At 32.1% G+C, this 25,041-nt stretch overlaps 1 protein-coding gene across 3 annotated transcripts; it reads left to right on the top strand.

Moving 5' to 3' along the window:
* The first annotated feature begins 1,783 nt into the window (after nucleotides 1-1,783).
* LOC107443465 (epoxide hydrolase 1) lies at nucleotides 1,784-24,064 on the top strand. Of its 3 annotated transcripts, none has more exons than XM_043050084.3 (8): nucleotides 1,784-1,907; nucleotides 4,242-4,372; nucleotides 7,540-7,832; nucleotides 11,263-11,431; nucleotides 12,663-12,795; nucleotides 13,508-13,710; nucleotides 18,653-18,884; nucleotides 23,741-24,064. In XM_043050084.3, the coding sequence occupies exons 2-8, from the start codon at nucleotides 4,246-4,248 to the stop codon at nucleotides 23,979-23,981; spliced, it is 1,398 nt and encodes a 465-aa protein (XP_042906018.2). In that variant the 5' UTR covers nucleotides 1,784-1,907; nucleotides 4,242-4,245; the 3' UTR covers nucleotides 23,982-24,064. The 3 variants fall into 3 exon arrangements, with proteins under 3 accessions (XP_042906018.2, XP_087021433.1, XP_087021434.1); XM_087165307.1 differs by lacking the exon at nucleotides 1,784-1,907 and adding an exon at nucleotides 3,000-3,498; XM_087165308.1 differs by lacking the exons at nucleotides 1,784-1,907; nucleotides 18,653-18,884 and adding an exon at nucleotides 3,000-3,498.
* The last annotated feature ends 977 nt before the right edge of the window (nucleotides 24,065-25,041 follow it).

Here is a 25,041-nt window from a genome sequence, read left to right as displayed (position 1 = left end):
ATTTTTGCTAAAAGTTCATATTCAAATAAAAATAGTTAAAGACTTAAGGTGACCACAAACAAGAACTATCATGGACATTTTCTGTGTCATTAAGCTGCAATTATTTATTAGTTTAACGAATACAGAGCCAGCCCACCTTACTTTCGAATTTGATTACTGCAATGTTGGTTGCGAGTTTGGTTTTATCACGATATAAAGAAAATTTGAAATAAAATAAATGAATTTTTTTTTTAATAGAAAAACGGTTTCTTTCAGTATTTAAAAGAAATAATAATATTGAGGACTTTTTACTAATTTTTGAGGCCTCCAGAGATTGTGAGCCCTAGGCGATAATCAGGCCCTGATAGTGCCTACCTTATCTCCTAATTTATATACTTATTGAATACAGCAGCGCTAGAATGCGCCACTTCCCAGACGAGCGGTCGCTAGTCCGAAACAGGTCACAATGCGAGTTTGATGTTTTGTTTTGTGATATCACATAAAAGTAGCATTGACTATTTAGTGTGACTTTTATCAGTCGGTAGTCACAAATACACTTTTCTGGGACTAAAAACATGAAAAAATTTGGAAGTCACATGAGAATCATCCTAATATCACATCATTTGCCTCATCGTTTTCTCATATTTACTTTCTTAGCTAATTTGTTTCATTGAAGACAACAGGTGAATATTTTTATGCGATATCCCAATTATACCAGTCATTGGAAAAGAATTCTCTTAAAATTAAATGCAGTTTGAGTGAAAGGTCTCTCCATTGACTTCAAAATTGTTATCAGAGATTTTCACATGAGATTTTATTTTTAGTCGGTGTCATTTTCCTGACTCGGAAATGTCACTTCTGTTGGTGTCGTGTCTATAAATAAACACAGTTTAGCTTCAATAAAAATGATCCCAACTGGTATAATTATAGGTGTAAATTAAACAAACTTACCAATTATGAATGATAAAACTGTTTTAAATAAATAAACAATTAAGGTTTTTGTTTAAGTTTGCATTTAATTTTATATCGTAAAGATGAGTTAGCTTTAAAAGATGAGAAGAGGCTTAGTTTTTTTTCGTAAGTAACTTTTTGCTTCTAATTTAACTTTCAATTCTAAAAGCAAATCATCGTCTCGAGTGCGCTCTGATTGCAACATGAAGTTATATCGTCAAAAATCTCTAAATTAGAAACTCACACGAAAATTTTGAATAAATGTTTATCTACTTATTTGCTTTGTTTCGATATTTTTTCGTGTTTCCTTATGTGATCTTCTCCTCATTGGGTGCAGATGTTTGTCTGGGGAGAGGTTTCAATGATCTCTCCTAAAGGTTTTCTTCAGCACAAAGTCTATGAAAAAAATCCCGTGCCTCCCATGAGTGTTCCTGATTGAAGGTGGTCTTTAGAGGAGGAATGCGAATCATAAATCGTCACAACAATTGCACTCACATGCGTGATTTTTTTAAAAATATTTCCGAGTGCCTCTCAATATGATTTTAAAAACAAATTTGCGTCCGTAAACGTGTTCGTTAAAAGTATTGTTTCCGCACACTATTGCACGATTCTCTAACGCTTGCAGAGTCTGACAGAATATTTTAGGTGCAAATATATATCTATGCCTTTTTCAAATTTAAGATTAACCACATAAATCTATTTTGATATTATCTATTAAAACTTTAAATAGATAATATCAAAATAGATTTATTTGGGGGTCCATGAACCACAGGTTGAAAAACTCTAATTTAAAGAAACAATTTGGAAGCTTTAAATTAGAAGTATATTCTTTCCTCAATATTAGAATTCCAAAGGTAGCAGCTGAAATACTTCGGATGTTAATCTCTCCTGTAATCCCCTCTCTCTCTCTCTGTGATATTCATCGCCCAACTTATTAGAGAAAATCGTTCCAAACTGAAATCTTCTAAATATAAGAGGTAAGCATGCATGCACTTATTATTAACAAAGTTACTTTTTAGGGAAAATGAGACCACAGAATCACCGATTTTTCGAAAATAAATTTATTTGAAGAGTAATGAAAAGTTAGTTTGTCAATTGGTTAACATTTTGTATCAATAAAACTCTTTGAAAGATTTTCTAACAATTAATTGACAATTTTGAGTTAAATAAAGTAGTTTAAATAGTTTTGAGTTCAAAAAAATTAAAATTTTTTATTATTATAAAATTATTTTGCGTTATTTATTTATTTATTTATTTATTTTTTTTGCTCTTTGCGTCGTACTTTTTAATTAGTATTATAGGTTTTGAAATTAGTATTATAGGTTTGAAATTAGTATTATAGGTATTGAATAATTTGTAAGGATTGCAATTTTGTTTGTTGTGGTTTGAGCGTAGCAAAAAATTTAATTTTGAAAAGGAAGGAAAATACCCCTTTAAAAGTCATTTGATAATTCATTTGAGTTTTTATGCTAAATTACGCCGAAGATGAACGAAGACTAAGCCAATATATGTTTCCATTGTGCGTCGGTAGTCAAAATGTAAAGATTTTCTGTGAACACTTCACTGAAAAAAACTGTGATGAAATATATCGAATCACACTTTGAAGGGAGTTAGTACTGAAGATAGGGGAAACAATCCAATCCTAGAAGGTCCATGCCTTTAATGAAACTTGGTGCACATGCAATGAATTTCGGATAAAGAGGATCTCAGATTTAGGTGACTGTGACATCAAGTCACAAGTTTAATTTAATTTTGGTATAATTTCGTTAATTCCTGTTACAAATCCTTATTTCCTGATATAATTCTTCTCGCCCCTTAATCTGTAGTGCAATGGGGACTTTCTCCCCCTGACTCTACGTTCACATTCCTTTAGCCCAACCCTTTTTCGTAGAATTTTACAGATGGTTGTCGGTATCTTTGATGTCAGCGTGCCTTACAAGATCGGAGATGTGTTTCTTAACCGTAACGCTCGAAAAATAATTGTGGTAGCATCTCAACTGTCTAAAAATAAGTAATTTAACTTTAACTTTAAGCAAGAGGATAAATATCGGGGAGAAAGAGACGCTCGTGGCATTCGAAAAAGATCTTTTCATGTAGCACTCCGCTAAACGGAGTTTCACTTTTTATTTTTTCCCCTCCTCCCCCCTGAGGTCGGAACATGGCGTTAACACCGCCATTGCTGATGGTCGTGGCTGCACTTACATTTTAAATGTAAAAAAAATACTTTAAATTTTTCTTCAAGAAAGCCATCTGATTTATCTAAAATGACAGTGGTTGCAGCTTCCCTTTTTGTCAAATGATGAAATTCATCGGAGTTTGCGTTGGCGTGGCGTCATCGGCTGTCATGAACTTCCAGCCTCTCCCATTGACTCGTTCTGACTCAACGAAAACCTCGAAAGTAATGAACTCCCCTGCTGTGTTTTCTTGACTGCATGATGATGAATGAAGTATAACAGAATAAATTTGAACTTTCCACCTCACCTGAACCCTGGACTTGTTTTCTTTTGACTTTTTGTTTTTACAGCTGTGCTTAGGTTGAAAAGATGTCCCCAAGAATTAAATGATAAGGTATGATTTATTTACTTCAGTTTTTTATCGGTTAATCCAACGCTTTAAGATGTACTGCCACTAAACCTATTTATCATGTGCCCACCTTTTGTTTATAGTATAATTGTCTCTAAGTAAACTCTTCCTCTAGTATTCATTTATTATTAGTTAGCAGTTACCGGAGCAGTGACATCAATAAAAGCGTTGAAAATAACAGCCTCTGAAAGTTTTCGATGTTCCTTTTTTAAAAGTTTTTTGGCGATTAAGAATGATATCTAACGAAGAAACGACTAAATTTCATGTTTTGTGCTTGCAGATTTCTATTTTAATCAATGTATGTCACTTGGGGGAAATATAGGTCATGTACTCGTTAACGCCTTTCTTTGAGGAGAATGGGGGTGATTTGAGTGCTAGGATTGATTTTTTTCTTAAAGAGACAAGCTAGTGAGGCATCGCTTCCGATGACATTTTTACGCTGAAAAGAATGATATTAATCTCGAAAAATGTACTTATTTTAGAATTCCATTTATTTGTATTAAGATTTTGTCAACTGCAGTATATAAATAAATAAAGAAAAATTATTTATGTAACTAAATGAATAAAATCTACCTAAGGAGTGATTTACGAGACTGCCCGACTCTGGGTACATTTGTAACTTTTTCAAAGTTACAAATATGTAACCACTTGCTGATAATTGAATCGGGTTGTTTCTTTTCATCAAAAATGACATTAATATAATAAATAAAGTAAATTGTGTGTTTCAGAAGAATGTTTTTACTATTCGTAGCTGTGTTAGTCTCAGTATCGATTCATTTCATATTGAAGAAATGGCGCCAAAGTAATCTCCACTCCCTCCAGACAGGAGAGGCGGGATGGTTCGGCGAAGAGGAGAAAGGTACTTTTCATCGTTTTTAATTGTTAAATATAATTATTAGTGTAATGTTGCTTAATCGGCCGATATTGTACACGAAATGGTTAAATTTAAAGACCACACACAAGATTCAGTTTCCGAAAAGAATGAAAATTTTTTATGAAATTTTAAAAAATAAATAGAACGAAAAGTTTTTTCAAATTTTTATTTCTAACAGCAGACTAAAAGACTACAGTAGACAGAAAAAACAAACAACAGAACAAGAAACAGGGATAATAAAACTGAAACTACAGTAAATCTGTAAATCGTTCATCTTAATCCGAACTCTCCACCCACAAGTGTCCATTGCAGACCCAAACGTCCTTTTGTTCACGCTGGCAAGATGGACTTGAAAGAATTTTTTTATACGATGCTTGGAGAGGAAATCGTGGTCAGTAGCGAGGCGAAAAGTAACAGCAGAGTTGTTCCTTGGCTATAACGGAACATTTGTATCCATTTCTTGTCTTTATTTGCTCTCTTATGTTATACCAAAAGTTCTCTCTTATAGATTTTTTAATGAACCGTTTAGCGTTGTAGAAAGGAATTGATTTATCCATAGACAAAGTAGTTAATAATATTTATGAAACTTTTAGGTAAAACAAATTGTGCAGTAGGTTTAAAACGTACCATTCTCTTTATCACCCCAGAAACACCTTTTGAATGCCCTTAAAAAATTCTACCCCTTTAAGAGTTAAAAATTAATAATCTAAACATTCTAGAGGAAGTCCGCATCAAAGGAGAAATCTATAACGTAGTCAGAACATCTGGCTAAAAGTTATCTGAAACCTCATTATTGTGACTTTGATCACAGTCAAGAAAACGGTCTGTCAATATTAACGGGGTTAGTACATAATTCCATCACCCTAAACAGATCTTCATCAAAAACAAGACTGGACCTGAAATCCATTGAATCTGAAAAACTCTTGTCATAAGTATAAAAAAAAATTAAAGAAAAAATAAATTAATTAATAAAATTACGATATAATTGAAGATGATGATAGTGACTAACGAGGCATTTGATTTATCCATTGAATTTTGTCCTCATAGCGTAACGAAGTAGCTCAATTCTGTTACTCTGCTTTTTAGCAAGGTTGTTCCTCTGAAAGTCCTTCCGAGGGATGCTGTTCTTTCGTTTTGAATTTATATCACAATTACTGGATACAATTAGGATATTTTGCTACTGTCCAGTGGCCTGTTTTAGAATTTTTAACATGTGGTCACTTTTTTAAAAATTGAATATTTCAAATGATTGAAAAAAGCTGTTGAGATTAGTAATGTGTTTTAAAGCATTTCGCAAAATATGGTAAACATTACAAAGTTCATTTCTAAAATGAAGAAGAAACAAGCGTGAAATGAAGTAATTTTTGGAATATTATGAAATATTCAAAATAATTCTATGTTTGTTAAAAATAAAAATAATAAGCACATGGGGTGCAATTTCAACAAAAAAAGGTAATTATAGGGTTATAATTTGCAGACAATTTTTTAATCGTCCTCTGAAGGGTTGTCTGTCGATCGCTATGATGAAAATACTGCTTTTTTGCTTACCACATTTTAATCATGACTTTTGTACAGATTTGTTATTTAAATAATCTTCTTACTAAGAAGATATAGCGGCATAAGCAGGCAAATGAGTTAATTCTTTATTTAATTAAATTTTGTAACCTTGTAATATCTTTGTTTTGTTGGTAGTCACGCACTTATGCGAGTAAAAGGTAGCAGAGATAAGTATTGCTTACCTTTGTTTTGTCCATGTCTTCACTTGTGTTGTCTTCACTTTTCATTCTTCAATAGTGCAGGAATGTGACTTACTCAATGATTTGAGGCATTATTAATTCAGTAAAAAGTTCAGATTGCCTTTTAAAATACGAGTTTATTATTAGATAAACATAATTAGCAAATATAAATGCTTTCAACAAGATAGGGGATAGATGAGTAGTGAAGTGAAACTTATTAAGAGTTATAATTTACATAATTAAACAGCGCCATCCAGGGGCTACAATAATCAACAGTGAATAATTAAATTGGAAGATTGGTGATGAAATATCTATTTTATAATATGTTTATGCCCTGAAAAAGCACACAAAAATTTTAACTCAAAATTAAGGAATTAGTTCTTAAGAAAAAAACTTAAAGACAAACACGACAAAACAGAAGGATTCACAAAACTTGTAAAATCTAGATTTATGGAGATTTCTTTAGTGGTAGAAAAGCTTATGGGGCTTATCCGAAGTCACAATGAAGTTAAATTATATTGCGTCAAATAAATTTATAAAAAAGATTGGTGAATTATAATTAAATTGAAATTGAAAAATAAATTGAAAAATAAGCAAATGCAAAAAGAAAAAAAAATATTATATGCAATACAGAACTTTATTACTGGACACTCAGCACGTATTTATGTGAAAAATTTTCTGTTAATTACTGCTACACAAAACAAAACTGGTTAAGCGAGATAGGTTGCGTGTATTTTATCAGCATTTGAAATGTATTAATCGTTCAAGATAAAAAAGGAGAAGTGCAAAATTTAAAACTTCACTTTAATAAGATTTAAAGAACATAGTCGTAGTTAACATTATACAGGATCCCATATGATAAAAAATCAAAAAAGATAGAAAAAGTTAAAAAGCGAAAGAAAAATCTTTTGCCATAGTATCTATACATATTTCATTGATTTGAATTCAGTTCAGTTCATTTTAAGTTACCTTTTCCAGGTTTGCTATAGAAGCTCACAGGTGCACAGGAATTTCAGTCCTAGAACCTAGTTTGTCACTTATTCCACTACAGTATTATTCATGTCTCGAAGATTTTATTTAAAAATATGCTTGAATTATTCTGGGTTATTCATAAGTTCATAACATTGGCACCTCTCTTACCCAGTTTGATTCCAAGAGAAAAACGCACTATGAAATTTTAAATTTTTCTTTAACTCATAATTTTTCACAGGAAAAAAATATTTTCACAAGATAAATTCTAAATAAAACTTTTTTGAAGCTGCAATAAATAGGTTCCCTTACGTGAACATTCAGTCTTGAAACATTTGGCTGCCTGTTTTACAGAAGAAAGTGATTAACACAGTTTAAGATTCACCCTTTTTATTTCAATTAACATATCGAAGATATTTATTTAATAAACTGTATTATTTGTGAAAGGGGGAAATGAAGAATGCGAGCCATTCACCGTCCGTGTTCCTGAAGAGGTACTGACAGATTTAAGGCATCGTTTGGAAATAGCAAGGATCCCTCAGTCTCTGGTGGACACAAACTTCGAGTATGGCTTCCACTCGGACTATCTTCGAGAAGTGGTCAATTATTGGAAAACGGAGTACGATTGGCGTCGCCAGGAAGAACAACTCATCAACAGATACCCTCAGTTTAAAACAAAAATCGAAGGATTGAGAGTACACTTTATTCATGTCAAACCTATCCAGGCGGGAGAAAGAAAAGTAAGTTTTTTTTAATGAAAATAATTCTTCGTGTATAATAATTTAATAATCCCAAAGGTATTTCAAAAAAATAAAAGCCGTACGATACTTTTATTTCATAACCAGCGTTGAACAGTAGATCTGTTTTAGGGTTGAAATTTTTTACCCAACTAAGAAAACAAGATCTCCTGGAATCGGAGAAATTTGCCTTTGTGGGGAAATTTTTGGTAGAACTTACTCGCCTTTGCGTTACAGGGAGAAAAAAACAGCGAAAACCTCACAAAGACGGCAAAGGAATACTATCCGATGATACGTCTAACATGATCTTACGCCATGCGAGGCTGGAGCAGAATTCGTATCGATCAACGATAGCTGATATTTGAACTTGGGTCGCCTCTTAGTGTTATATATTAATTTTCAGTACATTAAATTTTTATTTAAAAAAAATCGAGACTTCACAGACCTATATTTGAATTGTAAAAAGGTATTTTCTTTTATTATTTTTAATCTGTTTTGTAGCATTGATTGGTGGCTGGGTCGCGAATTTTCCCTTTTTGAGTCTAAAATCCTTTCGCAAATGATTATTCCCTAGCAGGAGTGACGTAACGGTATGAGAATCTATCAGCGAATGCCAGATGGCGCTTTTTCTCCCTCCTCTTTTTCGAATTTTTCGACGAAGAGCGCGTAACCTCTTTTGTTAAAAATTTTCTCTTATAGGTAGCGTTTACTATAGGACGCTTTGGCCTAAATGGCGTCCTGAATCCAGGGACCAGATAAGTACCATTTTGTTTAACCGAATTCAGAATCTAAATACTTTTTTTATTGCTTAGCAATGCGCCTTAAAGTAAAAAATGTATGAAATTATTGTAATAGTAAAACTTAACTTAAAGTAGGTTCTTAAAATAATAATTACTCCGTTCATCTAAAACCACGTGCGTGATAATTTTTTTTAACACAGCCAATTTGGTCAGTTGTTAAATTGCGAAATGGTTTCAATAAAAGAAATTAATTTGTTAAAATAAATCTGGAGAATTCCAAAATGATATGTTCTTTGTTTGAAAACTTTATTCTCAAATAATAGATACATAGTTTATCCCTTCATTACTTTTAGATAACATACTACACAGCAAAATTTTATAATTATAAGATCTTGGTATGAATTTGAATATGTAGCTAAAAACAGAATAGCTGAATTCTAGTTGAAATTATTCTTTCAAAACTAAAAAATACTTACCAAGAAAACGATAAAAATTAATTAAGAATCAGCACAAATGGCACTATTTCAAGTAATTTGGATAATTTTTTATTGTTTTCCGAATTATATGGATGCAGAAATATATATACTATTCTATAACGAAGAAGAATATTCTATAACTATTACAGTTCTGTGCGTTCTGAATCCACATTTATTCATTGTAATGACGAAAGCAATGTTGACTTCACTTTAATTTGTAATGAATTGAAGACAAAGAAATGCATTTTACCTTAATACATACATCTGTAACAGTAAGCGATAGCGAAATCGGAAGTTATCAGTTGCAAGTTTGTTGATAATAGAAGTTAAAAATTATTGAGAAATTTTTCTTCAAATGTTCGGCGTGTTCTGGGTCTGAAAGATATCCCAATATGATAAATTAATGCCTGATATTTTCAGGCTCCCGCTAGAGGGCGTACTCGAGTAAAAGAAATTAATTTGTTAAAATATTTGAAAATTATTTTAGAAGGTGCCGCATCGAAATTTTGAGTACCTAATGTATTCTAATTATTGTTTTAATGCAGAATATGTTTGTGTATGTATCAATGCATGCAATCAAGATTTTTGTTTTAATGCATTTTTATTTAAAATGCTAATTATTCTTCAATTTTGACTATGTCTCATGCCATTTCCTTAGATAGGGTTAAAGATAGTGCACGTGCAGTCCGGTGCCATAAATCTCAAGGATTGTTTATAATTCTTCTAAATAACTAATTATTTCATTAAATTGTGTAAAATAACATAATATATGATTAATTCTAATCCAAATTGCAGCATAGCTAAACCGATTAATATTGCTATTTGATCTCGGGGCACGTGACTGGTCTGCATGAGCACATCGGACACTAGTAATTGATATTAAACGTAAGATATGAAATTATTAATTATTTTAACGTTTAAGTTACAACGTAATTATTTCGATATTGAGTTAACTCTTGATTTTTATTTACACACCACGCAAATTATACTTTTATTAAGTAATTATTCTAAGTACTATACGATCTAATGTATATCATCATTTTATTAAAGGATTAGTGTTAATGGAAAAATTCCAAATAACATTAAAAGTTGTTAAAAATGAACCATGAAATAATATAAATTAAAACCACAAAAAACTAAAATTAGCAATCTCTAAAATTATAACACTAAACTAAACATTATAACAGTAGGGAAGTGGGCACTCTATTTACTGAGCCGCCGTAGATCGCCGTAGCCTAATTGAATAATACGGCCTTTTGCAAACATTCATCGTCATTTTTCTATGAACTATGCTAGTTGAAAAAATTTCCTGTTTTTTTCGAATCAGCCAGACACTTTTAGGATTATGGCAAAAGCTCAGCTGACATTTTTACTAATCAAGGAAACACTGGAAGTTCAGAACAAAAAAAAGTGCAATTTTTATTCGATTTTTTAAAAATTTCAACAGAATATTGGTAGCATTAGTAGTAGTCTGTGTACAAAATTTTAGAAAAAATAATAATTAGTTTTAAAGCTACAGCTAAAAGTCTCGTTTTTAATTATTGGTAATTAAAAAGTTCCTTGCGAACGAATTTCAATTTTTTGATTAAATATTTACCCAAATACGTTGTGTATAAGCATTTAAATACATTTAAGTGGTAATGGTCACCGTATAAAAATAAAACGTAACTAGGTACAAAATTTTAATTTTGTCTCCAGAAATTTCTTCAAAAAGCACGTTTCAATTATGTTTGTTCCTTTATTAAAACCTTCCTTATTGAACATTGAAAAATTCCACTACGAGAAAAAGCAACTTCGCCAACAAGAACTGCATATTGATGCACAGACCTTTTTCAAATTCATTATCTTATAAACTCTGTAAGAAAAACTCGGAGTTAAACATGGTTTGTTGCCTATTATTCATTAATTTTTTTAAATATCTTTAAAACTAAATTTTTCTCATTTTGAAGGTCAGATGTCCCTTTAAAAATGCATCATCCATTGTACATAAGCCTAATTTAATTGAAGTAGTTTGCAATTATGAGTAATGCATGTTTATAGTAAGAGTGCCTTGTTATAGGTTTATTGCAATAAGCCTCAGCAAAATCAGTCTGTTTTAGTTGTTACTTGCACATTTCTTAATGAGTGTAAAGGCACATATAAGCTGAATGTAATGAAAACTGAAAATATCTGACTGGTTAGAAGAAAATACTGGTGACTTTTACAATTCTTTTACAGCCGAGAGTGTTTCCTCTCCTCGTCCTACATGGGTGGCCGGGTTCTTTCGTCGAATTCTACAAACTGATACCGCTGTTGACAACTGAAAGGGATGACCAGGACTTCGTTTTCGAAGTGATATGCCCTTCCATTCCCGGATACGGATTTTCTGAATCTCCACACCAAAAAGGTATCACTTTCTTGTAAAAAGTCTTCATATTTCCGGATTTCTTATGAAATTTGTACTATAGGATACACTCATCGCTATTTAAGTGAAAAATCACAAAAGTTTTTTTCAGAATTTTACACATTACTTTCCAGCAATGAACAGCAAAATTGGAGTGCGAAACGGAAACTGAGGAATATACAAATAAATACTATTACCTTAATCCTTTCTTTTTATTTTCCAGTGTCAGTGGTGATTGGACAAATATTTTTTTTATTAGTAATTTAAATTGTAATCTATTTTCCAAAATATGCATAGTTTTTTGTATTCTAAAGACATGTATGGAGTTATAATATCAAATTTCATATTATTTTTCAAATTCTTCTTTCAAACTTGATTCAACGATGCGTGAACGCTGGCAAAAATAACGTTAATTGTGTGCCAATTTCACCCACTATAACGGTTAAAATGACTGACATTATTGAAAGTGGAACCCGTTTTTCTGGGAGTGTATTTTTAATAAATCTATTGTAGCTATTCTGAGCTAAAACAAATTTTACGTAATATTCGTGAATAAGAAAAAATTAGCTTGAAACAAAATTCGTTACTTTTCATTTTTAACAAAATACGATTATTTTAGGAAAAACATCTTCAATTTGTAATAAATAGAACATAGAATTTATTTAAAACAACGAAAAACAAATTTTTACGGAAAACTAAGCACCTATAACTATTATAACTTTGCACGACATATTTTGCTGGTTGTAGATCACAATCGGTGTTTATTTCGTATTTCTAGAGGAAGATTTCAGAGGTTATAGGCAAAAAGAGGATAAAATAGAAAAAGCAAAAGCAATTAAGTCAGTATAGTCCATAGAATCTAATCTGTGCCTAGTTTCTGACTATTTCTCCCAAAAGAGATCCAGCATTGAATGACTCACGTGAAAGGCACCCATTTCGTTATTTGCAAAATTTGTTTGGTACAACGTCTATACGATATAGATTTTTTAATGGATGGGCATGGTCAGAAGAGGCATAAAATGCAGCAACTGATCTCTTTCTAGACCATGTCCAGAACACCACAAATCCACATTTTGATTATTCCTTTCAACAATATCTCCCCAAAGCTTTCCAGACAGAATATTTTTTTTTGTATTTTTCCTCTGCGTGAAAAGGAATGGGATTATCACTTATTTGGAAGAATTTTGACTCCTTGCAATCACAATCATTTCAGCTGCAATTTAAACTTTTGTAGGTTTTGGCACAAGAGCCGCGGGCAGAGTTTTTAAGACCCTGATGGAACGACTGGGACATTCTAAATTCTACGTTCAAGGAGGAGACTGGGGTGCAATAATTGCCATGAACATGTCCAAAGTTTATCCGGACAAGTAAGTTTTCAAATTGTGGTGTATTATTACTCATGAAATCGGGATCCATATTTTACGGCATACATGAAAAAGTAATACCGGCGCACTGTTTTGACCCTTTCATGGTCATAAGAAATCACAGCATTTCATTGGAGACAAGAAAGGTTTTCATGCATACTTTTATCAGTTCCCTTTCATTCTATATTAAGAAAATAAATGTATGAAACCACTTCACATAAATGCAATAATGTATTTCAGATGCTTATTCAATTAAAACAAAAGACAATGCTAATGACGTACAAATAAAAGCACAGGAATAATTTCGATTCTATTTCTGTACCCTTCATTGTCTTTTACGCACTTTTTTACAAGTCTACGCATAGCAAAGCATACCCTATATTCCTTTTGTTCACTTTATTAATTAATATAATTGAAAATAAATTAATGAATAAATTGAGGTATGAAAAATGGAATTTGAGAACTGAATGAGGTAAGAACACAATGATTTGAGAATTGGTATTAAGAACAATATTGAAATTGGGATTTGAAAATTTGGAATACTGTTAAGTCTCTTAAAATAAAACTAAAGGTTCATTATAAGCCTAAAAGAACTATCAGACAGATTATAAAACACCGAAGTCTTTTCCAAGCAGCCAGATGCATTGTAAAATGCCGGTGAGATTTGCTAAGAGCAGATTTTTCAACTTGCCTTTTTCTGTTTCTGCCATTACAGGATATTAGGAGTTCACGTGAACTACTTCACCTTCAATGCTTTCAGTTTCTCATTGGCAGCGAAATACATCCTGGCGAGTGTCTGTCCCTCTTTCGTCTCCCCCCAACAGTACAAGTGCATCTACCCCTTCAGAGAGATGATTGGAAACATGATAGAAGCAACAGGCTATTTTCACATTCAAAGCACCAGACCAGACACATTGGGTGAGTAGATTAACGAGTTTTTTAAAAAAGTTTTTAGCCAATGAAAATGAGTTTAAGTACCTTAAACTCGTGGCAAACCTATAATTTTAACAATTACATAACCATCTTGTGGTAAAAAATTATCAGGGCCTTAGATAAGAAACTCAAAAATTTAAAAGTTATTAAACTTTTTCAAAACTTACCGATTTGGTGAGATTTTTTCATGTAGACTAAAATGATCGAATTCAATGATTAGTTTTCATTTTTGGCAAATTTTTATGAGCTCAGATAATAGAGCGTTGGAGTTACTTTTTAAATGTTCAATAATAGAGCGTTGAAGTAACTTTTCAAATGTAAAAAAGAATTAAATCACAAACTCTTTTCATTCCCTAGATTTCGCCATTTTACTTATCATTCCGTATCATTGCAATTTGAAGTAACCGCATGTGCACACCTGCAGTGTGCTTATGGGAATGTCAGAGAAGCGCGCATGCACTCTTTTGAATGAAATTGTTTCTGTAAATGGTCATGAGCAAAAGAAAGACATTTTTCAAAATTCCGTTAGATGGCAAAACGCAAACCTAATGATTGAAAAGAAATTATCGAAAGAGCGGTAATTTATTACGATTTTATCATACGGATGAGAACATTGTAAATGCATCCCTTTTATATCTTGAGGTTTTGTGAAAGATTCGTCTTAAGATCAAGTTCGTTAAATAACTTAGGAGAATTATGCAACACCGTTCTATTTTATTACCACGTTTATATAAACTTGCCTTCGTGTATGTCTGTCCGGGTGGAATTTTGTAATCGATTTTAAACTAACTTCCCGACTAGCTACAAACTTCAAATTTAGCACACAGTTCAGAATTGGATGACAATGCATGAAAATGAAGAGAAAAAAGACATGCAAAGTAAAATAAAACTAAAATTTAAAAAAAAAATTATTTTCGAGATTGTCTTTTGTTGTCGATTCCATTATTTCAAATTATTACGTGTCAGGTGAAAAGATTTTTGTTGTCGGAGTAGTTTTATTGGCTGAAAAATCACGTGGTAGGATCCGGTTTTTCCTCATTCATTTCCAGATTGTTTTGGTTGTCATCAGCATAAAACTAATGAAAGTCGTAAAGGTATTGTTTTTCTATAAAGATTTTTGTATCCCTAATTTAAAATAAAAGTTCTATTACTTTAGTAGTGGTCTTGTAGTAGTCTTGACTACTCTTGACTAAGAAAAATAATCTAAATAAAAATATATATTTTTAAAAATCACGTTTTTTGTAGTGAAGAATAATAATTAAAAAATAATAATTTTTTAAAAATATAAAATAAAAATTAAAAAAATCATAGTTTAAAATAAAAAAATTCAAAATAAAAAGTGATATTTTTAAAAACCACGTTTTAGTAGTGGAGAATAATAATTAAGAAAAAAATTGAAAAACGAAAAACGTGGGGCGCATGAAATACATAACAGTACATATACACATACATATACACATTTTCTTACTCATACACATGCACAGCCACATATACATCCACATACATATGCATATACAAAAGCATATTCCACATCCACATTCAGATACAATTACAATTACTGATATACATACTACACATATTCTCAAAAGCACACATACACACACTAATATAACATTACTGTTATGTATTTCATGCGCCCCACGTTTTTCGTTTTTCAATTTTTTTCTTAATTATTATTCTCCACTACTAAAACGTGGTTTTTAAAAATATCACTTTTTATTTTAAATTTTTTTATTGTTAATATTTACACGTTATATTTGTTTATGTTAGCTACGACTATTAGGTTATTATTGTTAAAATGTAATTAAAAATGAATTTTCCTTAAGGTGGCATTTTTTACACCCTTAAAAATAAAGTAATTTGCATATATTTTATTGAAAAATTTAATTTTTAATAAAATTTCTCAGAATTAGACGATTTTGGTGATTTGTGCGTTATAAATGAATGTCATTAAGCCTTTATAAAAATATACATAACTTGGTACAGAATGAGTGTTTCAATATATATATATATATATATATATATATATATATATATATATATATATATATATATATATATATATATATATATATGTATATATATATATATATATATATATATATATATATATATATATATATATATATATATATATATATATATATTAAAAACAATGTATGTATTCATTCTTTTAGCTGTGTTTAAAGAAGTGTCTTAAATTAACACAATTAAAACACGTATATTAAAGCTTAAAATACTTTCTCAAAATTTTCCCTTTTTCTTTGCAATTTTCTTACCGGTGCTAAAAGTTCATTCGCGTCTCTTTTATATAAATTTTTCAATACCTATAAACAATTGCGTGCTTATTGAGCCCACAGAACGTAAAGATATATTGGATCGAAATGAAGCGCGAGCATGCGTAGAAGCAACATCAAAACTTACGATATACGTTCGAGATGATGCGTCGAACCACGGAATCTCCCATATTCATTAATGACCACATTCTGAATAGGTATAAAGGCCGTCTGATTAAAATAGATTAAAGTTGACCTAACACAACTGATGAAATCCCACAGCAGTTATGAAAATATCATAGTATTTAAAAAAAGCAATGTGATGAGAGCCGTCTCAAAGGAGTTATAACGTATCCCTGACAGAAAATGTTTAATTAAAACTTTCACTAAAATATGATTGCAAAAAAAATATATCAGTCTAAATGAATGGACTTGAAATTGTGATCTTTTAAATTGCTTTCGGATTATTTTTACCTAAATATGAAAAAATGATTGTCTTTGATATTTGGAAGGACTCCTTTAAAATATCACTGCAATCGATTAATATATTTTGTCCCCTGCCATCTTAAATATGAGAACATCAAAATATCGTAAAAGATGCTGTGAACTTGGCACAAAAGTTTCAGAAGACACATTTTTTATACCATCATGATTAAGACTTAGTTCAAAATATGAATTATAATGGAGTGTTCAGTTATTAGTTTTTTTAAGTATTTCAAACAATTTTTGAAAATCGGATTCGGTTTCAACAATTCTGAGTAGAGATGAAGTCTAAAGCTATATGACATTCTTAGATGAAAAATGCACTTTTGCAACAAAGATGAAAACAGATAATGAATAATAACAACCTGATTCCAAGTTATTTATTATTGAACCGATTTGTATCGATATGATGCCTTTAACTACAAGTTTAATAAAAAAATATATTTTTTCATAGACACATAAGGAAATTAAAATTGTTATTAGGTATGTGGATTAAAAAAATTAAAAAATGTGTAAAATTCAAAGGTTAAAAGATATCATTCAAATTTACTGGTTCCACTTTAGTGTTTTTTAATCCCTATTGATACCAATTGAATTTTCAAATGTAATTTTACGTAATGTAAGGGAAAAAATCAACCTGGAGTTTATTTTATTCAGAAGGTTTCAGTGAGATTACTAATATTGATTAGACGTGAGTTACTAATTTAATATTTTTGAATTATTAAATTTGTTCTTTTTATTAACTCAGATACACAACTGTCTGACAATAAATCTTCCTAAATTCGAAAGGAGTCTAACTTTTAAGAGTATCAACTAATCATACCACGCATTTTGAAGCATCTAAAAAGGTACAGCAACAGCCCCCCCCCCTCCTCCAAAAAAATAGAACATATTATTCTTTTCGAGTGTTGTTATTTCAGATTTAAGGTTTCAAATTAAGCTAAGTGTACTGCACCTCTGAAGCCTTCAATCGTTTCTAACACTAGGTTTAAAAATAAAATTGAAAAGCACGATACGCTCTTTAAGAACAAGGTAATGTTTGTTTGTTTAAAGAATTCCTCTCGAGCACGGCTGGTGACTATGATCACGTGGTTCTTCAACTAGGAGTTTGGGGGGGACAAGTATTGACAGGGATCGGCGAGAGAAGTATTTCTAAATTATTCCACAGCAGCAGAGAACTACAGAGGATGCTGTGACTGAAAGACGCACTTTAAATCCAATTTGTATCTTGTATTCTTTTAAAGCATTTTTATTGTGGACACTATAGCTACTTCAATGAGCACATGAACCAGGCGCAACTTGTCCTTTCCTGGATGGTGATTGGTGTAGAGAAAAACCGTGTTAATCTTTTAAAATTTAATTTGTTTATTGCTTACAATTTTGTGAATCTGAACTTGCCTTGTTCTTATTGATTCATTCAATTGTTTTGGGGAAAAGATTCGAGTAGAAATCATGAACTTGACTCTTTTTCACTTGTAGCTATACGATAAAGACTGCAATGGACACTCTACTGCTAGATTTTTATTCTGCATACAGATTAAAATGCTTGTTTAAGAAAATGGACCCAGTACGAAATACGTGGTAAAGAAAATCGACTGGCTACTTAATAAAAAAGATCATAACATTTGATTAAATTTTTAAACTTTTTTACAAGGTTGTTATGGGTTCTATAAATTTATAGTAGTGTTAATAAATTGACATTGTGCAAATTAATAACCCACTTTATCGTTTAGTGTGCTGAATTCAAAGAGATTAACGTGAAGTTTAATCTGTAATATACTCAGCTGCTCCGATTCTAAAGTTGGGGATTTTGCCCCGTATTGATTAAGCTCAATGTTTAAAAAAAGCAGAGAAATGTCATTACAAGCTTTTTTGTTTAGTTGTTCAGTTCGGAATAAACATTGAAAAACTGCCATTTTCTTAACCACACATTTTGAGCTGAAACCGTTTTTTTAAGCTCGCATTTCAAGCAGCGTTCATTTTCTTAAACACGCATGTCGAGTTGTGTCCATTTTATTAAGCAGGCTATTCGAGCTATGAGCATTTTTTTAAACACGCGTTTTGATCTGTGTCCAGAATAAAAAGGCTCACCGAAGATTTACAGTCATTTTTCAACGCATATGTTAACGGCTAAAACCAAGATATAAATTGACTTACAAATCTCTTAGCATACGCACTGAATGATAGTCCGGTGGGACTGGCTGCCTACATTCTGGAGAAATTCGCCCTCTGGACAGATTCGACCCACAAATACCTTCCTGACGGTGGACTGACCAAGAAGTTCACCCTGGACGAGCTGCTGACGAACATCATGATATATTGGGTGAACGCGAACATTTCCTCTACTCACCGCTTTTATAAAGAAACTTTTAATGACAATCACAGGAGTGACTACGAAAAGTAAGAATGTTGTTCTAAGGGGGACATTTTTATTGAATTTGAGAAAGTTTTTATATCCACTATTTTTTAATGCTTCTAAAAATTTATAATGTGGAACATTTTGGGTTGTATTCATTTGTCCCTTCCAAGTTTCATTGTCCAAGGTTTTCAATTTTAAAGCTGCTGTTGCTGTCAGTCGAATCAGACTGGTTGGCAGCAACAGCGCCGTCACGAATTGTTCACCTTTCGTACTGGATATTGTGACATCAAGTCACAAGTTTAATTTAATTTTGGTTTAATTACGTTTATTCATGATACAAATCCTTATTTGCGGATCTAATTCTTCTCGCCCCTTAATCTGTAGTACAATGGGGACTTTCTCCCCCTGACTTTACGTTCACATTCCTTTAGCTCTGCCCCTTCTTTTTTTCTTAGAAAGACACCTGTTTGCCGGTATCTTTGATGTCAGCGTGTCTCACAAAATCTGAGATGTGTTCCTTAACCGTAACGCTGGTAAAATAATTGTGAAAACATCTCAACTTTCTGAAAATAAGTAATTTAACTTTAACTTTAAGCAAGAGGATAAATATTGGAGCGCAAGGGACGCTCGTGGCATTCAAAAAATCGTTTTCATGTAGCTCTCCGCTAAACGGAGTTTCATTTTTTCTCCCTCCTCCCCCCTGAGGTCGGAGCATAGCGTTAACACCGCCATTGCTGATGGTCGTGGCTGCATTCGCATTTTAAGTGTAAAAAAAACTTGTATTTTTCTTCAAGAAAACCATCTACCATTCTCAGCATGTTTTGGTGAATGATCACCGCGCAATGATTTCCTCAAAATGACAGTGGTTGCAGCTTTCCTTTGTGCCAAATGATGAAATTCATCGGAGTTTGTGTTGGTGTGGTGTTATATCGGCTGTCATGGTTTTCGCTGGTAAATGTTTGCAGAAGATGAAGTTATCCTGCGTTGATTGCGCTTTTCTTAAACTTGCGGACTCGTTCTGGCCGAACGAAGACCTCTAAAATAAAGAACCTTCCAGCCTCTCCTATTCCAGTACCTTCTCCATACGCTTACTGTGTTGTCGTCCTGATGTTAAATCAAGTTATAATAAAATAAATATGAATTTTCCACTTCATCTGAAAAAAGAAAAATAGATGTTCCGGTAACTGCTGGGTATTAATAAATGAATACTAAAGGAAGAGATTACTTAAGACAATTATACAAAAAAAACAAGAAGGCACATGAGAAATAGATTTAGTGGCAGTACATTTTAAAGCGTTGAATTAACACCAAAAAAAACTGAAGTAAATAAATCATACCTTGGCTTGGTCCAGATAGCTGTACTAAAAAGGAAAGCAATCCATATATTGTCCACAAAAGAGTAAAAATTTAAAGAACAAGTCCAGAGTTCAGATGAAGTGGAAAATTCATATTTATTTTATTATAACTTGATTTAACATCAGGACGACAACACAGTAAGCGTATGGAGAAGGTACTGGAATAGGAGAGGCTGGAAGGTTCTTTATTTTAGAGGTCTTCGTTCTGCCAGAACGAGTCCGCAAGCCCAAGAAAAGCGCAATCAACGCAGGATAACTTCATCTTCTGCAAACATTTACCAGCGAAAACCATGACAGCCGATATAACACCACACCAACACAAACTCCGATGAATTTCATCATTTGGCACAAAGGGAAGCTGCAACCACTGTCATTTTGAGGAAATCATTGCGCGGTGATCATTCACCAAAACATGCTGAGAATGGTAGATGGTTTTCTTGAAGAAAAATACAAGTTTTTTTTACACTTAAAATGCGAATGCAGCCACGACCATCAGCAATGGCGGTGTTAACGCTATGCTCCGACCTCAGGGGGGAGGAGGGAGAAAAAATGAAACTCCGTTTAGCGGAGAGCTACATGAAAACGATTTTTTGAATGCCACGAGCGTCCCTTGCGCTCCAATATTTATCCTCTTGCTTAAAGTTAAAGTTAAATTACTTATTTTCAGAAAGTTGAGACGTTTTCACAATTATTTTACCAGCGTTACGGTTAAGGAAGACATCTCAGATTTTGTGAGACACGCTGACATCAAAGATACCGGCAAACAGGTGTCTTTCTGAGAAAAAAAGAAGGGGCAGGGCTAAAGGAATGTGAACGTAAAGTCAGGGGGAGAAAGTCCCCATTGCACTACAGATTAAGAGGTGAGAAGAATTAGATCAGCAAATAAGGATTTGTATCATGAATAAACGAAATTATACCAAAATTAAATTAAACTTGTGACTTGATGTCACAGATATCATTCCCAATAATCGGGGATTCACACATCATTCAACCATAACCAAGCACCTAGCCCCATTTTCAGGACTATATCTCTTCACGACGATAGTATGCCACGCAATTTTAAGACTGGTCAGACGACGTGGACCAAACCTAGCCTGCACCCCTCTCCAGACTTCCACTCCACCAACAAAGAGCGGAATTTCACCCACGATATGCATGCGCTTTGCTGTCGGTTATTTTAACGGCTGTCAGGATCTAACTTACGATCTCCAGCTCTCCACTAGTTGTGTGAGCGATGCCGTAATCGATCCCAGGTGCCATATTAGTGCTTTATTAAATTTACGAAAACTGATCTAGGTATTCCTTTTCCTCTTATAAGCAAAACAGATTTTATCTTTATTCAGGGTTCGTATCGTCCTTACAAAATAAAGACTGGTTCTAATTTTGCTTGAAAGAAGTACTTTGAAAGAAATTTGAAAAAAAGGAGGGAGAAGTCTTACAATGACTTTCATTTCAGAATTTAAAACCAGAGATTTTGATTGTTAATATATCTAATAGTTATTAAAGCATTGTAGTAATTATAACCATATGTATCTACTATTTTAGATAATTTCATCTTTTTATATCTGCTACTATATTTGTTTTTTAACAAACGTATGGATCGAGTTATCTAGATATCCTCTGTTATCTCTAAGTCAATTCCTTACCACAATCGAAAAACGATAAGAAAAAAAGTGCCCAATTGATATCGAGCTTAGTTTCTTAATATTGATCACCCCTGTTCTAATTCATGAGAAGTTTGTCAGGAGAACTGTGGTTTCCATTGGAAATGCAAATGAACGAGCTGTCATTCGAACCTTCAATTAAAATAAAATTTTACGTTGTTTTCCAACAATGAAAAAAATGTGATTTTATTGTTTTGAATCTTTGTAATCATTATTGAAATGTTATATCTACAAACATAATTTCAAATTTCAACAGAACACACTTTCTTATGTCCAGACAAAAAAGTACGTAAATACAGAAAAAAAAAGAAGAAAAAAAAATAATTTTATTGAGATCAAATTTTAAATCTATATATCCGGAAAAACTGTAAACATTCGTTAATTGCATGACTAGTTCAAAATTAAAATTAAAAGAGACGAGATGCTCATCATGCATTTGATTGAACAACAACGTGCGTTTTTGGTATTAGAATATCACAGGTTCGATTACGGTATTGGTATTCCTTTCAAGATCACTGTAAAGAGTACAGCCCTATCTTTTCGTACTAATAAGTTCCAAAACGTTTGTGCATTAAAAATGTACAACTTTCACAATATCGTTTGTTTCACTGTTAATACTGAAATGAGTCTGTCCTCCGCTCTTGAATAAGCCAACTTGATTCAAAAAGTTTCCCATCGAGAGCGATTAAACACCCAACATATCTTTCCATTGTTCCCACCAAACATGTTTCTAAGCCTGAACTTCTATCTTTCGTGCATTTTTCTTTAATTGTTTGTTTTTAGTTTTCATTCCTCAGGTACTACGACCTGGTCTTTTTCCAATTTGGATCAATTAAAAACAAATTTGCACATTGCCCTAAATAAGATTAAATAGTTGTTTTACGTAAAATCGGATAATGGTTAGTATGCCCATTTTAAACCGGCTTTTGAAGCCTGCATAGCTTATAAATCATTTGAAATCTTCCGAAAAAGAAACATTCAGAAGAAGTACGATTTTCTAACGAAGAACTTAGGTAACGTCATTGTGCTTTGAACATGGTAATTGGCAATTTATCTAGTAATTTTCTGTGAGATATGTAGATAGATTCTTAAAAGTGAAAACGAACCATTTTGTCAAAAGTTATTCATCACCTTATAAAAATTGTAAAGTTATGAATTCAATTTTAAGAACCCGTCACAGGTGAGGAATTGAAATCCAACAATGGCGTACTTGCATGTCAAAAACAGATCAAATGGTACAAAAAATTTGTAACCAAAAGTTTTTTAATACATAGAAAATTTTTTTCTTTTCTCCAAATAGAGATGGATAGCTTATGTGCTTATGAAATAGTGAGAGCTTTTTTTACTCCTCTCTTAAACCAGTTATAAATGAAATGGTTTTACTTTTCCATATCATCCCTCCTTCAAAATATTCAAAAGTGAGAGAGGTTTTAAATCAAATTCTCATATTCACTTTCAGAATGTCTAAGACTCTGCCTCTGTAAGGTCCACAGCAAATTTAACAAAAGCAACTTCGGCGCAACTCTATACGTAGATCAACGCTCATCAATACCAGTCACGACTTTTGTATGAAATTGGTTTCCTCCACGCAATTCAAACAAATCTATTACTAATATAAAAGAAATATACCACCAAATGATACTCTTATTGCTTTTTATTGAAATTTCGAGTTTTGATAGTCAATAGTAATTTTTTATTTTATACTGCAATTATAAACGTCATACTCACAGCAACAGATCCAAAGTGCATGCAACGTCAAACATGTAGCTTAATAGGTCAAAATTGTTGAAATTGATTTGCTATTTCTAATCCCTATGCATATCAATATTAGGGATTTTTTTTATTATGTTTTTTTACATTTATTTCTTTGATTTTCAGAATGCCCATTGAAGTGCCGTGTGGAATAACCAATTGCGTGAATGATTTGCCCGCACCCAAGTTCTTCATTTCACGAAATTTGGTGAAGAATCTGGTGGTGCACAGCTCGCACGATAAAGGGGGGCACTTCTTAGCGTTGGAAGAACCTCAGCTGCTGGCTGGCGATATCTGGAAGTTCGTACGACTGGTGGAAGAAAGAAAAATATCTCAGCTTATCAGGGAAAAGCTAAAGAAGAAATAAAATGACTGCTGGTAATTGGAATCTTATTGCATGTCTACAATTTCGTTTGCCAGCAATAAACAAACATCCATTTAGCTTCATAAGTGTTCAGATTTTTACTTCATCGCTTGTAAAGTACCACAGAGGAATGCCCTATACCAGTGATTCTCAACCTTTTTTGGGGGGCGGCACACTTTTAACGATTTCGAAATTTGACGGCACACAATGAAAAAAATTAGTTTAAAAGTTGTTTACTTTCCTATAATACACTGTGTTAAATAGTTTGTGATAATAATTTTGATTGTGAAATAAAATAACATGTACTGCAAAAGCACGTTAATTAAGGGATTAATTATTTCTTTCGACTAATTTTTTATTAGTTAGTAACAGTTATTCATTTTTTTTGCTAGTTATTAATTGTTAGCTTGTTTTCTATAGCTATTAACTGTTATTTTTTTGTGATTTCCTGTTAAATTTTTGATGATTATTAATTGTTAGCTTATTTTTCTGATAGTTATCCTTTGTTAATTTGTTTTTATAACTATTAATTGCATAGCTTTTATTTCCATTTGAAAGTTAATATTTAGCTTGCTTTCCTTTGTTGATTACTTATTTTAATGGTCATTAAATTTCCAACTTATTTCAACAATTTTTTAAATTGTCAAAGACAATTTAAACACTTCTATCTTATTTTAAGATTGTCAGAGACAAGACAATCATCGACAAAGATGTTCACGCTGTCAAAGCGTGGAAAAATTATAAAATGTATATATATACAGGGTTATTCATAATTCCCTCTGGGGTTTCGAAGCGTTGTAGTAAAAAAAAGAAGACGAATATGAAAAAAAAAGAAACATATGAAATTATTCCGAAACTATTCAAGTTTTACTTACATACATTACAGATGTTCTATGTGTGAACTCTTGGTCACACGGCATACATCAATGCGATAGTCCAGTTCCTGCCCGGAGGGAATTATGAATAACCCTGTATATATAAATATTATACATATATATACACTTTTCTTTAATTTAAACTTAACTCGTAATAAAAAAAAGTATTATAATTTTTATTTCCACGT

This window comes from Parasteatoda tepidariorum, chromosome 6, assembly GCF_982258835.1.
Source record: "Parasteatoda tepidariorum strain Cologne lab strain chromosome 6, Ptep-v5.0, whole genome shotgun sequence".
NCBI lineage: Eukaryota > Metazoa > Arthropoda > Arachnida > Araneae > Theridiidae > Parasteatoda > Parasteatoda tepidariorum.
The sequence above is the reverse complement of the archived record's forward strand: the minus strand, read 5'-3'. Positions and strand labels throughout refer to the sequence as shown.

Bases quoted from the DNA above. Each gene is read 5' to 3' on its own strand.
- LOC107443465 (XM_087165307.1), top strand. The intron at 4,373-7,539 runs GTACTTTTCATC...TATTTGTGAAAG, and splicing joins GTTCGGCGAAGAGGAGAAAG to GGGGAAATGAAGAATGCGAG. The intron at 13,711-18,652 runs GTGAGTAGATTA...CAAATCTCTTAG, and splicing joins CACCAGACCAGACACATTGG to CATACGCACTGAATGATAGT.